The 15,255-nt window shown below is 34.8% G+C and overlaps 1 protein-coding gene across 15 annotated transcripts in view; it reads left to right on the top strand.

Moving 5' to 3' along the window:
* LOC145278112 (uncharacterized) overlaps positions 1 to 15,255 on the top strand; it is a 274,399-nt gene that overhangs the window by 80,319 nt on the left and 178,825 nt on the right. For all 15 annotated transcript variants that reach the window (XM_080130385.1, XM_080130390.1, XM_080130398.1 and 12 more), the window contains exons 14-17: positions 1,233 to 1,361; positions 5,156 to 5,287; positions 8,772 to 8,900; positions 13,826 to 13,957. In XM_080130385.1, coding sequence (XP_079986511.1) covers positions 1,233 to 1,361; positions 5,156 to 5,287; positions 8,772 to 8,900; positions 13,826 to 13,957 — 522 coding nt within the window. The remainder of the gene's footprint in view (positions 1 to 1,232; positions 1,362 to 5,155; positions 5,288 to 8,771; positions 8,901 to 13,825; positions 13,958 to 15,255) is intronic.

A 15,255-nucleotide genomic window follows, 5' to 3' on the forward strand; every position in this document is an offset into this window, starting at 1 on the left:
ATCCGTCGTGGTTACCACCTGACGAAGGCCAGAGGAATAGTTGGCCGAAACGTTGTGAATAAACAAAACCAATAAAAGATAAAAAACAACAACTAATAAAGATGAGAATAATAGTCCGAAATAAAAATAAATTAATAAGTGTAAATTTGATCAAATTGAATTACTTAAGGGGAACGTCTCATTAAGAACTTGTTCACATTGGACTTGAAGACGGTCTCATTGTAGTCAGCTGGAAAGCAGGTAAACGGAACAGAGTTCCACAGGTGTGCAGTTCTAAGAAAGAAGCTTTGTTCATGGATGAAATTATTGATAGTGTTTTCAGCTAGACGAGTGTTTCTTGTGAATGTTTAGCGAGGGGGGCATAGATTGGAGCTCAGACGAGCACTTGCCATGAGAATCACGATAAAACAGGCAGGCTCGCAACGTCTCTTCTGTGAGAAAGAGGTTAAAGGGAAAAGAAAAGGGCATCCCCCACTAGGCTCCGAAGTCTATTCCGAACTCTATCGGCAAGATAAAGTCTTCCTAGCAGTTCCTATCTAGATGTGACAGCAATACTCTATCCTTAAACGTACCTGAGTCTTATATAGGTAAAGTATTGCATCAGCAGGTAGATATTTTTCCAGTAACCTTGGCAACAGATTTGATGTACGTATTCCATTTTAGATCAGGAGTAAAAGTCAAACCCAGAAACTTGTCAAAACACGGAGCCTACCCAAGATGAGAGCCATTCATTTCAATTGATGTCAGATGGGGACCAGAACGTTGATAATGTAAAGATAGAAGCTTGGTTTTAAACAATGGCAGTGAACTACTGGTATCTAGTGCTTGATACGAGACATTTATAATTATTCACCCAATGATAAATTTTCGAGTATTCACAAAATATAAGCAAAAGAAAAAGCTTCGGCCAATAAAGGACTCAACGAAAATGATGAACACAGAGATTTGAAGAAATAGCACCGACATCATTATTGACTTTCGAAGTCTAATTGTCCACGAAATAAGAACAGCTTGCTATGATGATGATATTATGTATGTCTTTTGTGCTGTGTCCGATTTTAGAATTCACGAATTTTCATAAGACGCCTTAGTTTATCTACTGTCCTGTTACACTTATGTTTGAAAAAAAAAATCAATACGAAACTCAGAAATGAGCATATCTAAAGAATATACATTGTTATTCAAGTTTTTCTCACATTTATCAAATATATTTTCCTTTTTTGTTTTCACAGGGTGTGCAAGTTATTACTATGGTCCGAATTGTCAATATCGTTGTCCTGGTTGTTATCAAGGCGATTGTGATGCGAACGGGTTCTGTAGGAGTAACTGCATACTTGGCCATACTGGCAGGAAATGTGATCGTACGTACTACCGAAGTTCAATTTAAAACGAACACTTTTTTTTGTAATTTTTTTTGTTCTTTTAATATCGCCTCACAGAAAACAACACTACAGATTTATTTCAAAACTTTTAGTGAAAAATCAATTCAGGTAACTTGATTATGTAGTAGAGCTGACATCTATTCAATGTAGCCGACTTCAGGGTCAATCATTGCCTCGATACGGGTCCGGAACTGGGAACATGCTTTTTCCACAAGCACTGGCGGGAACTCGACGGATGGCGGCGTTTAGGCTGACTTTGATGTTGTGGGAGGCAGTATTGGTAATATTCTCAACATATGAAAAAACGAAGTAGTCCAGCGGGTTCAAGTCGGGAAAGAAGGAGGGAGCCAATGAAAGAAGGGTACAAAGTTGAAACACGTCTTCTGAAGTCAAGCCTAGATCTCTTTAGACTTGTGGGCTGGCGCCAAGTCCTGCTGCTACACACATGATCTGCCAGCGACCACCTAATTGCACCTGGGGATCATCACACTTTTCAGCACATCCAGGTATACTTTGTTGTTGACTTTCAAGCTGACTTCGAAAATGTGAGGTGGCATGATGTGGCCCTCGCTTGAAACAACACCAAAGACCATAACCATGGCTGCAAACTTTGTTTTCATCACCCTGGGCAGATCCCTGTTATTCGTGGCAATCCAGCGATGGATTTTGAGAGTGCTGTCAATAGTCCTGTTGTCATAACTTGGATTGGTAGGGAGCATGAGCGGCGCATTTTCGAACATTGCGTCATTTTCAGCTCTTGGGATTTGTGCATAACTGGCCAACTAGTAGATGATCTACAACAAAAAATAAAACTGTTTTTCACCAAACGGAAATGGAATCATATCATCTTTTCTAGGGCGTCAATTTTATCCTTCCACCCCGTAGTTTTATCGCACAATGTTAAATAGTTCTGTTTGTTTGAATGACAGCTTTCAAATGAGGACCCCCAATTTTAATTCGTTGCAATTAACGCATCTTTTATTACAAACTAACAAGCCACCCGGCGTTGCCTGGTCGTAAAATACGCATAAATATTATAATTTAATTAATACAGAAACTAAGACATGTGCATGCTAGTATTATGTTTTTTTTTAAACCGTTCACTTCTTGTAGGTAAAAAAATACTTGAGTTGAGATCGAAACCGAAACTCAGACAGTAAGTCAAGCACAATAACCATTACATCAGTTCAACATTTATGAAGTGCTTTTTAAAAAATCTTATTCTAAACATAAAGAAGCTGTCATGTTTCTCGATCGCACATGCACAGTCGTGAAACAGTTGACAAATAGATAAAAATCCAACGGGCCTCATGTACCAATTTCTCAATTTTGACCCATTAAATGCTCATTTTTCCAGATAAAAACCGATTAAAACGTTTTACATATGTCCGAATATCCTATATACAAATTTTCAAATCTGTAGACAAAAATTCGTTGAATATATAGGTTGAGAAGTGTCTTCACAAACAGTCTCCCTTTTATAGATATATAGATTGACAAGATAAGTTTATGCCAGATAGAATAAGTGTAATTAAATGTCCTGCATTTTTTTTTACTTAGGTTCACTCCTAACAAAGCATATGGTCACTTGGACATAAGAGACTACTAATTGCGACCACGCCAAAGAAAGACTAACAAGATGTTGGTTTACGTTATATTTAAACTTTTGCATATCAGTACACTTAGGAAAGCAGGTAGCAGGAAGGGAATTCCAAAGACTAGCTGTTCGAGGGAAAAAACTATTATAGTAGAAAGCTTTCTAGCATTTAGGGACTTCAACAGTAAAGGGGTGTGATTTTGTTGCTAAGTGGGTTTGTCGGGGATATGCGCGTCGAGAGGGTACAAGGGCAATGGGTTCATCAGAGCACATTCCATTAAAATACTTGTAAAATCGTCACAATTGGTACAAGCATGATTTTGTGAAGCTTGTAGTGTTCGGTGGGTGATAGAAGGCATAAAGAGAAGAAAAAATGACTACCTCATATGCAAATGAGATTCTGCCGGTCAGAATAAAAAGCTTGGTTTTCAGAGTTGATTCGGATTTTTGAGCAGCGAGCTTTGGCAGCAGTGTGTTGAATTTAACCTCGGAAATTGTTAGTTTAATGTGAAGAATAGTTAATAATCTATTTGGAATATTGTAGAATAGCTAACAATCCAGTTAGGAAATTACAGAATAGTTATTTATCCACAATAGGAAAAGACAAGGTATGGAGAATTAAAACAAAATGAATATGCGATAATAATGCTAGATTTCTCTTTGTAAATGTCTTGTGGCTGTATCTAGATTCATGTACAGCAGAGACGATATATGGTATTTCATTCTTTCAATTTGAAAATAAACTGAGGTGAATAAAAAAACCTTAACATACTAAACATTTACAATGTTACTTTATATATGAAATTTTGGAAGCAAAATGCAGTAAACGCCACTTTGCAAAAATATGAAACTACCACTACAAATAATGTGACATTTCAAAATTCTACCACATTTTATTAATTATATTTTACATAAAACGATTTCGGTAGATTTTTGTTATTTGCTTTGAGTGCAAAATAGACTTTAAGTCGAAAACTAGATTTGATATATTTGTTCTTTTTATTGCTTAATTTCTCTTGGAGTGGCACCCCTACAGATTCTGATGATACACTATTCCTGACGTCATTTCCGGTAAACAGGTTCTGCTTGCCAGCCAGTCTGGACGCAAAACCTCAGAGAGGAAGAGACTCGTAACACTACTTGTCCTTCAGTTCAGCGGATTTCCCATTCAACTAACATACTTGTCCGTATTTTCTGTTAATATATTATTTATTTCACTGGTTCCGAGTCTTCTTGTTATTCCTTTCAACATTTACACCACAACAATTTCTTAATTTGAAAAAAAAAAAAAAAAAAATGGAATTATCACGTTTTGCATTCGAACTCCTCATATCGTCCCACCGATGTCTCTGGTCTAATTATTACTTGCAAAATAGATCCTTCGTAAACTTAAAAATTTTTCTGCTATATTCATCACGAGGACAAGATCCTTTGAGTCCTTATATATGCAGTGAATAATTTAGTCAATTTTCTGAATGGACTCATCACAACAACAATTAAGGTTACTCACACCACGGTTTGCTCATGACTCGAGTATTGTTGCCACATTTGGGCTAGTGCATCTGTCATTAGTCTCACTTCTAGACAGGATTCTAAAAAGAGTCCCCAATCTAATAGGCCCTGAACTATCAGCTAAACCCAACCTCTGTCTCACTGTCGAAACGTGATATCCTTGTGCCTGTTTTGAAGCATTTTAATGGCAAGTGCTCTGACGAACTCAAAGCACTAGTACCCCATTCGACGACAAAACCTTCGACAAACCCGACAAGCAGCAAAATCCCACCCCGGTCATCACGTCGGAAAAAGTAATGTATCAAAAAATTACGAAACTTCATCGAATAACTGCTATTGTGATTTTAGTTAAAAAAAAAAAAAAAATCCGTCACTATTCACAAAAAATATTGAAGCTATGACACAAGTAATCTAAAATATTCCTTTCGGAATTATGTCCCCTGCGTTAAAGTATCATACCGTCTATTTTATAACATCTAAGAAAAATGCGATTTTACCAACTTTCAGTAAAAATTACTTTTAACTTTCTACTTAATGTTTTTTCATAATTTTTAAATATATTACTATTTATGAAAATCAAGTACGTTTTTGCTTAAACGACATTAAAAAAAATCGATCTTTCGACTGTATTTTAACAATCAATCTTCTTTTTATTATTATTCAGAGTGTTTAGACGGCTACTACGGCTTAAATTGTACTTATACTTCTGTGGGTTGTCTTAATAATAAAGTTGACCGCGTAACTGGCGACTGTCTTCAAGGATGCAAGAAAGGATTTATAGGACGCAAATGCAACCGTAAGTTCAATTTTTTTCTTTCACAATGAAATAAGGTTTTCAGCTGATGTTTTTATAAATTGATAAAAATGCATCTCTTAGCAATAAACCCATTTCATTCTGGTACATTTGTAACATTGTAATTTGTGTGTTAAATCAATGCCTCTCTCTCTCTCTCTCTCTATATATATATATATATATATATATATATATATATATATATATGTATATATATATGTATATATATGTATATATATGTGTATATATATATGTATATATATGTATATATATATATGTATATATATGTGTATATATATACATATGTATATATATATATGTATATATATATGTATATATACATGTATATATACATGTATATATACATGTATATATACATGTATATATATATGTATATATACATGTATATATATATGTATATACATGTATATATATATGTATATATATGTATATATATGTATATATATGCACATATATACATATATATACATGCATATGTGTATGTATATATGTATATATATGTATGTATATATGTATATATATATGTATATATATGTATATGTATATATATATGCATATGTATATGTATATATATATGTATATGTATATATATATATGTATATGTATATATATATATATATATGCATATGTATATATATATGTATATATGTATATGTATATATATACATATATATATAATATGATGAATCTTCCCGCGACAACTACTAAGAACTAAGTTGCTCGGAAATCCACACAGATGATGTGTTTTTATATTGGTGAAGGCTTTGTGTAGAACCAACCACATTTTTGGTACTATTGCTAACCTTTGTCTGTGAAGATGACTGCCACAGGACAAAGTATACAGTAGACCGCAGATTTTTACAGCAGAGTTACCTTCTGTTAGATGCATGACTTCACACACACACACACACACACACACACACACACACACACACACACACACACACACACACACACACACACACACACACATACCTATATATTATTATATTAATACTAATTTTAATTATATTATTATTTTATTATATTAATTTTAATTATATTATTATACTAGCATTTAAGCCCGGCGTTGAAGGTGTATGTTGAGCAAAAAAAAAAAAGTAGTAGTAGGAAGGCAGGCTCGAACCCGTACTGCGAAGGAGGAAAAGAACGGGGGAAAAACCTGACGTCTTTGCTGTTACGACCACCGCCAAACCGGAAGTGACGTAGGTTTTAATTAAGGCTAGACAATCGAAAGGAGTGTATGACTTTCAAAAATATCGGCGAAAAAAGTGCCGCTTCCCTGTAGAAAAATGCCCAGTTTAAGGTGAAGATATTAATGTTTTTAGCCATTTTTTCGATATTTGTCGTCTGAAAGGTAGAACTTCAAAACTATACTGATCTTGTAAAAATCCGTCGCCTCTGGCGAAAGTTTTAGCCAGATATGCAAACATGCAAACATACATACATACATTTATATATTAGTAACTAAAAGTTTTCGACCTAAACCGATTAAAAAGTTTGCCCTATCTCTGAATACCCTTTATGTAAAATTTCAAATGTTTAGACCAGAAATTGTTTGAGTAATTTGGTAGAGACCGCAGAGGTCAAATTTTTTAAAACTTTGACCCCTATTATGACTCCTTAACATTTATTGTTTTTGGCTCAAATCAAGTTATTAAGTTAGATGCATGTCCAAGGAATCTATATCTAAAATTTCAAGTGTTTATACCCAAAATTGGCGGAGGAGTTTAGTAGATTTCTCAAAGGTAAAATCATTGAATTTTTACCCCTTAACAGCCAAATTTCTGGCCGAAAACGGATGGCAAAGATGTTCCCAAATCTCAGTACCCTGTCTATCAAATTTCAAGTCTATAGACGAAAAACTGACAGTCATTGCGTAGGGAAATGTACACACAGACACGTTCACTTATATATATATATATATATATATATATATATATATATATATATATATATATATATATATATGTAATTAAAACGAAACACCTGCCCGTAACCAAATTACATTCCAATCTAGCCAAAACGTCCACACTCGCACACATTCATTGCTGTCACTATAAAAAAAACCCTACCAGCTCTCCTCGCAAATAATATTTACACATTCTCCTCGACGATGCCTTCTTGGAAAAACGAAAATTACCACCGCGATCAATTCCGAAGTTGGACTTATATTAATTCTTTCGATCTACACACTAAAAAGATCATCAGAAAAATTGAGAAAATAAAAAAAAAGTCTAATTAAACGGAACCTGTGTGTGTGTGTGTGTGTGTGTCTTTAACAACGCTTGTTTAAATGAAATAATGCTGTCTAAATACACACAATATAATAATAATAATATAAACCTTACACTAATATAAATATAATAATAAAATAAATATAGGTATATATAAATATATATAAAATAAAAATTACAATAAGTTTACCAAGGTAATCAAAATGGTAAACTTAAAATATATTATAAATATTAAAGAGTTAATATTTACAAGTAAAATAAACTCAGCCAGATGTAAAAGCTCAATAAAACCGAAAAGGAAATAGAGCTTATAATATGAATAAATGATTAATAAAACATGTTAAAAGACATCTTGAAAAAGAATTAAAAAAATATGTTTTTAACTCTTTTTCAAGTTATCTTGTGCTTCCTTTTTTAAAATTAAATATGTTTTTAACTCTTTTTCAAGATGTCTTTTAACATATTTTATTAATCATTTATTCATATATATATATATATATATATATATATATATATATATATATATATAATAATTTTTTTTTACTATAATATATATATATATGTATACATATTGTTTTGGTGAAATATGTTTTTTCAATTATATTTCACTCTTTGGGCATGTCAATCCTTTTTGTTTAGAAGCTCAATGTATGTTATATAACAATAGAGCATTTTTAAAAGAATAATGTTCGTACAAATGCAACAAACATGAGTATACATACGTGAGCGATAAACAGAAAAATCGTTACAGAGAGACAGACTATACAACAACAACATCTTCTGTGCGAAAGAGGTTGCAGAGAGGAGAAAAAAGATCATCTGCTAGTTTTAGAAGTCTGGTTTGAAACCTATTAACGCAGGAAAGTGTACTTTGGGCAACCACCTTCCCATCACTATGGCAAAAGTACACAGTTTTAGAACGCATCATGCTCATATACATATAAAGGATGGCATCGGGAGTGAAATAGCTTCTGAAGCGGTAGAATACCTTGGAAGCAGATTTGATGTAAGTCTTTAATTTCAGGTTAGGAGTGAAAATCAATCGCAGGAGAGAAAAAGTGGGTCAGATACGTGCAAAAGAAAGGCGTGTACAAGACTGAAATATGTGATCCGATCTTGAATAATGTAACTCTAATGTTTTTAAAGCAGAAGCCAGAAAAAAAATGCTGTTTTTATATAAAATATGGATTTTATGCTTGTTAAACAATCTTTTCATTTTTCTTTTGCAGAATGTGCACCAGGTTATTCCGGAAAAAATTGCAACTATGAGTGCCATAATTGTTGGGCGAACAAATGCAACCGAGAAGGCATTTGTCTTTTCGGATGCAAAGCTCGTTTTGCTGGACGAAAATGTGACGGTAAGTCTTATTTATCAAACACGCCGCAAACAATCATTAGGTATTAAGTATCATTTGGAGGGTAGGGCGAATATTCTGACTTTTGCTTTTGCTATAGCTAGCGTAAGTCAAATCTTATAGAGGCTTCTTTCATCTTTACGTACTATACCGAAGCGGTATTCACTGGCTTCCTTCGAAGTGTTACATGATAAGGGCTGTCCCCTGTTCATGTAAGTATAAAAATAGAGAGATTACTTAAAATGAAAATAAGAGAAAGCAGAAATCGAACCCTAGACATAAGTTTTAAAGAACAATAGGTTTAAATGGAATGTCCAGTAAATTGTTAATTCGGATGAAATAAATAATAAATAAACTATTCAATTGTTAAAAGAATGTGGATAATAAAATATGGGTTAAATAAATTAGATATGTAGGTTGAATTCCTTTGTGGAAACAACACAAGAAAAAATAGGTTATTGGGAAATCAATGTCGGAAACGTGCAAAGTCGCGCATGTTGAAACACGTGAATTTTGCTCACGTGGTCGGGATGCATGGATTTCTGAATATAGGAAGTGAGAGTTAGTTGGTCGGGGAGACAGTCAGGGGAGACGGTCAGTTAGAAAACTCAGAGACAGGCGGACGTCTGAAGCGAGACGTCATTTCAGAAACTAAGATGTGAAACTTTGAATTCTTAATGAGGAGATCACGACCGGTCGTGAAGAAATAAAATTCATCATGTGTTTTGTGATAAAGCTCATCTTTGTGTTTGTGATTTCTACAAAAAGGTAAATTGTATTGTTATTATATGTCAGTGTTATAAAATGTCATTACATACACATGTCTCTCTCTAAGATACAACATCATATGTAATAAGACAAGAACTCTCACTAAGACTCATATCTTTACTAATAAGAACTCACGTAACATACGCGCACAAGTGGTATCGTCTAATACTAATAATAATAACTATATAACAGAAGGAGGAAGTTTCGTGGGAATATGAAATTCACAGTCGCATGCATAACGGTCTCCTGTCACATATAATTCTTTTTTGGATTTTTATTGCTAATAAATTGAAGTTTTTCCTCAATAAATGATGGCCTATTTTCCAATATCCTTGCATTGGCAGATAATTATATCAAGTGATAATTATCGTCCATACAAAAATTCGAATACCCCCCCCGACACTCGCAGAAATTGAAGTAGCAACGCTTGTAAATGTTTCACAGAGGTTTTTCACTATTACGGAATTTGCGTTTCTTTCGTCCGACTCTTTTTTAAGAAGAATCACTTTATCATTTTGATACAACCGTAACTTCAATTAGGATCGTCGTTATTTTCGTCAAAATTAGAAATATTTTTTTAAATTTCACCAGCTATGGACAAATAACTCCATTGCCTTGTGGATGCCTTGAGAAAGGCAGAGGATAAGGGAGTAAACCCTGACAAAAAATAAAATCGGTTTTGGAGTTCTGATAGATCGATGGTGAAACACTGCAATATTTTTCCGCAACTACTGCAGTTGCGCTGGCTCCAACCATATTGGCTTGCCTTTTCGTTGAACCTTGGTCTCATTATCATCTGCCCAGAAAGGTAACTCCAGCTTCGACTTTGTTAGCTATAGCAGATGCCGCAGTGCACCAGACTAGATGCAGAACGCCATTGTTTCATGAGACAGAAATTTGTCATCATTCACATTATTGTAGGGAGGAGAAATGTATTCTTCAGTTTTTCTTTTATATTTTGAAAAAAAAAATGCAGAACAATCAGCAAAACAGTGTCCCATAAGCAGGCAATTCTGGGAAAGAACCTTTGTTCATGGAATCTACGTTTAGATTTAGGCACAGATAGAGAGTGGGGACAATTGTTGATAGTAGTTGTAGCCAGTCGAGTGTTTTTTGTGAGAGGCTCGCGACGTCTCTTTTGTGGGAAAGAGGTTGCAGGGAAGAGAAAAGGGAGTCATCTACTAGGTTTTGAAGCTGGTTTTGAACACTTTCAAGTTATATATAAACTATTTTGGATCTAAACTTAATGTCTTGCTTCGTTATAAAATTTGATGTTCTCAGTAAAAAATACTTCATCAATTTAATGATTTTTGGAATATGGCACCTTCATTCTGTGACGGGTACGTACATCATAAATTATTTTAATAGATTTTTGATGATGCCAGAATGAAAAAAACCCAAACAAACCAAAAAACAAAAAATCCCATGGAATAAGAAGGTTTATTAGCCATTACTCTGCTGAATAATAGTCGAGGTGTGATTAATGGGGGAAAGAAGACATGAAGGCAATTATTATTAAGATTTCTATAATTTTTATAATCAAAAATAAAAAATTGCGATCGAAAAGAAATTAAAATGCTATGGTTTACTCGATATGCAGTCAAATTACGAAAAAAAAAAATTAGTATATGACTCTGTTTAAAAGTTTCACAAACTACGTTAGTTTGGACATGTGAACCGTAGTAGTGAATTCATTAATGTACTTCGTGGCTTAGTGGGGATGCCCTTTTCTCTACCCTGCAACCTCTCTCTTACAGAAGAGACGTTGCGAGCCTATCCTTGTTTTATCGTTATTTCCATGGCAGGTGCTCGTCTGAACTTCAATCTCTGCCCCCCTCGCCAATCTTTCACGAAAAACACCCGTCTAGCTGAATCCACTGTGAAAAATTTCCCCCACTCTTTATCTGTGCCTAAATCAAAACGTGGATTCCATGAACAAAGCTTCTTTCTTAGAACTGCACGCCTGTGGAACTCTGTTCCGTCTGCCTGCTTCCCACCTGACTACAACTTGGATGTCTTCAAGTCCAACGTTAACAAATTCTTAATGAACCGCCCCCTTAAGTAAACACTTTATCAAATCTCCACACTAACGTAATGTACTTGCAATAACCCTTATCTCTGAGTGGCTTCCGGGCCTTGATAAGTGGTGACCACCGTGTAAAAAAAAAAAACAACAAAAAAAAACAAGAATGTTATCCTGCGAAAAAGTAATCAGAAATAATGTGAAACCTGAATTCAAGCATATCCTTCAAATGAACACTGTGAAGATATGAATTGCTAATGGTATACTTATTTTTTTAATCGCATTTTCACCCCAAACAAGGCACAGTGCTACTTTGATGTAGGGGGCTACTATCTGGGACATAATTTGCATAAATACTATGTAGGGAGTTGAGAAGCAAAATGTCTGTTTACATTACGCTTGAACTTCTGCATGTCAGTACAGTCAGGACAGCAGGAACCCGGAAAAGTATTTCAAAGTTCTAGGGAAGAAACTATTAGAGTTGAAGGCTTTCTGGCATCTGGGGATCTCCACTGTGTAGGAGTGGGATTTTGCTGCTTATTGAGTTTGTCGGGGGTATTTATGTAGATAAGGTATAAAGGCTTGTAGTTCGTCGGAGCATATACCATTTAAATACTGATAAAACAAAGGGTTGCAGCATTTCATCGGGGAGACAGAGGTTGAAACCTAGCTGACAGTGTGGGACCTATTAAGTTGGCGACTCTCTTTTGAACACTGTCTAAGAGTGAGAGTCTAATAGCAGATGCACTAGCCCAAATGTGGCAACGATACTCCATACATGAGCGAATGGTGGTCTTTCAGGCTTAAGTAATTTTCTATCACGATAGAGAGAGCCCACCTTCTTTGCAGCAAACTTAGCAATACTCTCGATGTATCTATTCCAACTCATGTTCCATGTGAACGTTAAGCCGAGGTGTTTGAACGAAGTACTTTCAGGTAGTGTATCAGTAGTCATGACTATTAGTGGTAGAAAAGGTTTCTTGTAATTATTACAGGAAAGAAGCTTAGTCGTGGCAGCATTGAATGCGACCATCCGTTTTTGTCCCCATTCCACTACAGACTGTTATCTAAACAAGATAATAAAGAAAATTATAAATGATACTTACATTTTTTACTGTAGCTTATCTATGACGCCAGAATTTTGCATCATATAACAAATTTATAGATGTATATGAATGTTTATAAATTCTTAAAATGCGTTCATTACATCTGCACCTTTTTGTTATAGATTAGGACCATACGTCAGTAAGTAGAGATTATGTTAACTAGTATGATTTTGGCCAGGATTACATAAATACATGTCAAGTTGACCTAGTTGAAAACAGAAATAGATCCATCTGCAGCTAGCATGATTGAGACAGGGGATCAAAGGTTAGCTCCCTAAACAAAACTCTAGAAATGCAGGTGTCGAATGATATGACAGAGATATTACGTCACGTGTTCGGGGAAGAAAACAGAGTTTATAAGCAGCCAGGACTGGGAAGCAAAAGGGGCAACATGCATCTATGGAAACAAGTTCTTGTGAGCCGTTCGCATAAATAATCAAATTCCATCGTTCACACCATTAACGATTACTATGCTACTACCTTACGTTTATTAACCCTTATCCTCGAGTGTTCATCGGGCCTTGATAAGTATTGACTCCCAAGTAAAACATCCCCCCAAAACAGAAGCTCAACAATCACAAAGGGTCACGGCCCACACAGAAAAGCGACGAAACAGGAATGAAAGACCAGCGACCGCGCACGTATGTAATATATTTTGCTGATTGTCTCTTAATCGTTCACTGGCAACAACACGCATGTGCACAAGTATATGTTTGTTGGAAACGACATGTGCGAACTGTGAAAATTTTGTTTTTGAAAACGTTACATTTGCAGATGAAGATTTTATTTAAAAGTTAGAACGTGACAGACCAACGGACTGACAAAACCTGTTATAGATTTGCTTGGACGTATCTAAAAATGTCCATTCAATCTGTATGTTTATGCTATCTTAAACTGTCGCGTGATGAACTGATTGAGCGATTAATCAACCTACAGACTGATAGACTGACATCGTCTATTAGAGATGTCTTTAAAACTATTGAAACTCAATTTCATTGTTAAGATGTTTTATTTCTTTGTGTTATTCACAGACTGTATACCTGGTTATTATGGCGCAACTTGCTCCAACGAGTGTCATGGCTGCAAATTTGAACGATGCAACTGCAGGAGTGGAGTCTGCAAACAGGGCTGCAAAGAGAACTTTAAAGGCAAAAAATGTGATGGTAAGTTTTATTTTTCGAATATTAACCTTAGGACTTGTCTATAAACATATATAATAACTGCATTCTTATGCAGAGAACGACACGTTTTTCTGTGGTTGTTGTACCGGCGTACTCCGACAGCTTATGTAACCTGCTGGAAATGTCGAATGAACAACAAAAAAAACCTATGGTAGAAAATATTTATTGTATAATAATTTTAATGATTAAATAAAAAAATGGAAATCCATCCCCAAACAAACAATCAACTTACGGAAAATTTTATGAATATATATATTTTTCAAATAATGCGTAGCAACAAATAAAAAGCTTTTTTCGTAAGAAATGTTACTTTTTTAAAGAGGTTTCTTTTTTTGAGATAGAAATTGTGAAAGAATTATTTTATGACAAAATGTTTTTATTTTTGTCTACTACGTTTAGGTTTTTATTATTATTTTTTTTTTTTGGGGGGGGGGGTTGATTATACGAATTTTTGTCCTCGGCCCAAACTCAACAAAGATTACAGCATTCCTGTAATGATCTGGCCGCTCTTGATTTTGCGGTGTAATGCTGGTTCTGTTCAGTTCTTGGAGGTCCAGCCTCTTTGAGACGGAGCTCATCGCCTCAGGCGCCTTTCCCGGAGAATGCCGACGGGATTGCCCAAGTACTTTTTGAAAGTCAGAGTGCCCCTCCTCAGGGGAGTTGACTTCTCAATCCTACTTCCCGACCCAAGTGTCACAGTTCTTGCAGTGTGAGAGAACTAAAATCCTTCCAAGGCAGTACTTTTTACAAATGTTTTGTAGGACTTTTTTTTTCAATCGGCCATGTTGTGTCCCGAACTGATGACGCACTCTTGCTGTAAATTTTGAAAACTTAGGACCACATGTATTTTCGATTAATTTCCATTCCTGGAAAAATGAAATATTTTTTCCCGCCAACTGTAGCAGAATCTGAAAAATCGTTAAATTCATCCTGACGTATTTACTAAAATTATTTATGTTAATGATTTACATTTTTGCACAATAAAACAAATATTTTCTTCCAATTCATTAACTGGCGTCTGTTACGTTGGTTTAGCGTTTTGCCATATTCCGGCAGTTTATATAAGTTGCCGAAATATGCTGAGGCAACATTTACGGAAAAACGGCCTGTTCTCTGCGTTATATACTAATAGCTGAAGTGCATGATTCAGGAGGATTTCCTCGCGCTGATATGACATCGACCCCTTTTATAGATGCAAAACTGAACTACATTAAAACAATTGAATGCGTACTGATATGGTAAAGATTGTCTAAAACAAAGGCTTACACAATTTATAATAT

The sequence above is a fragment of the Euprymna scolopes genome, chromosome 6 (assembly GCF_053919585.1).
Source record: "Euprymna scolopes isolate OS-2025 chromosome 6, ASM5391958v1, whole genome shotgun sequence".
Classification (NCBI taxonomy): Eukaryota; Metazoa; Mollusca; class Cephalopoda; order Sepiida; family Sepiolidae; genus Euprymna; species Euprymna scolopes.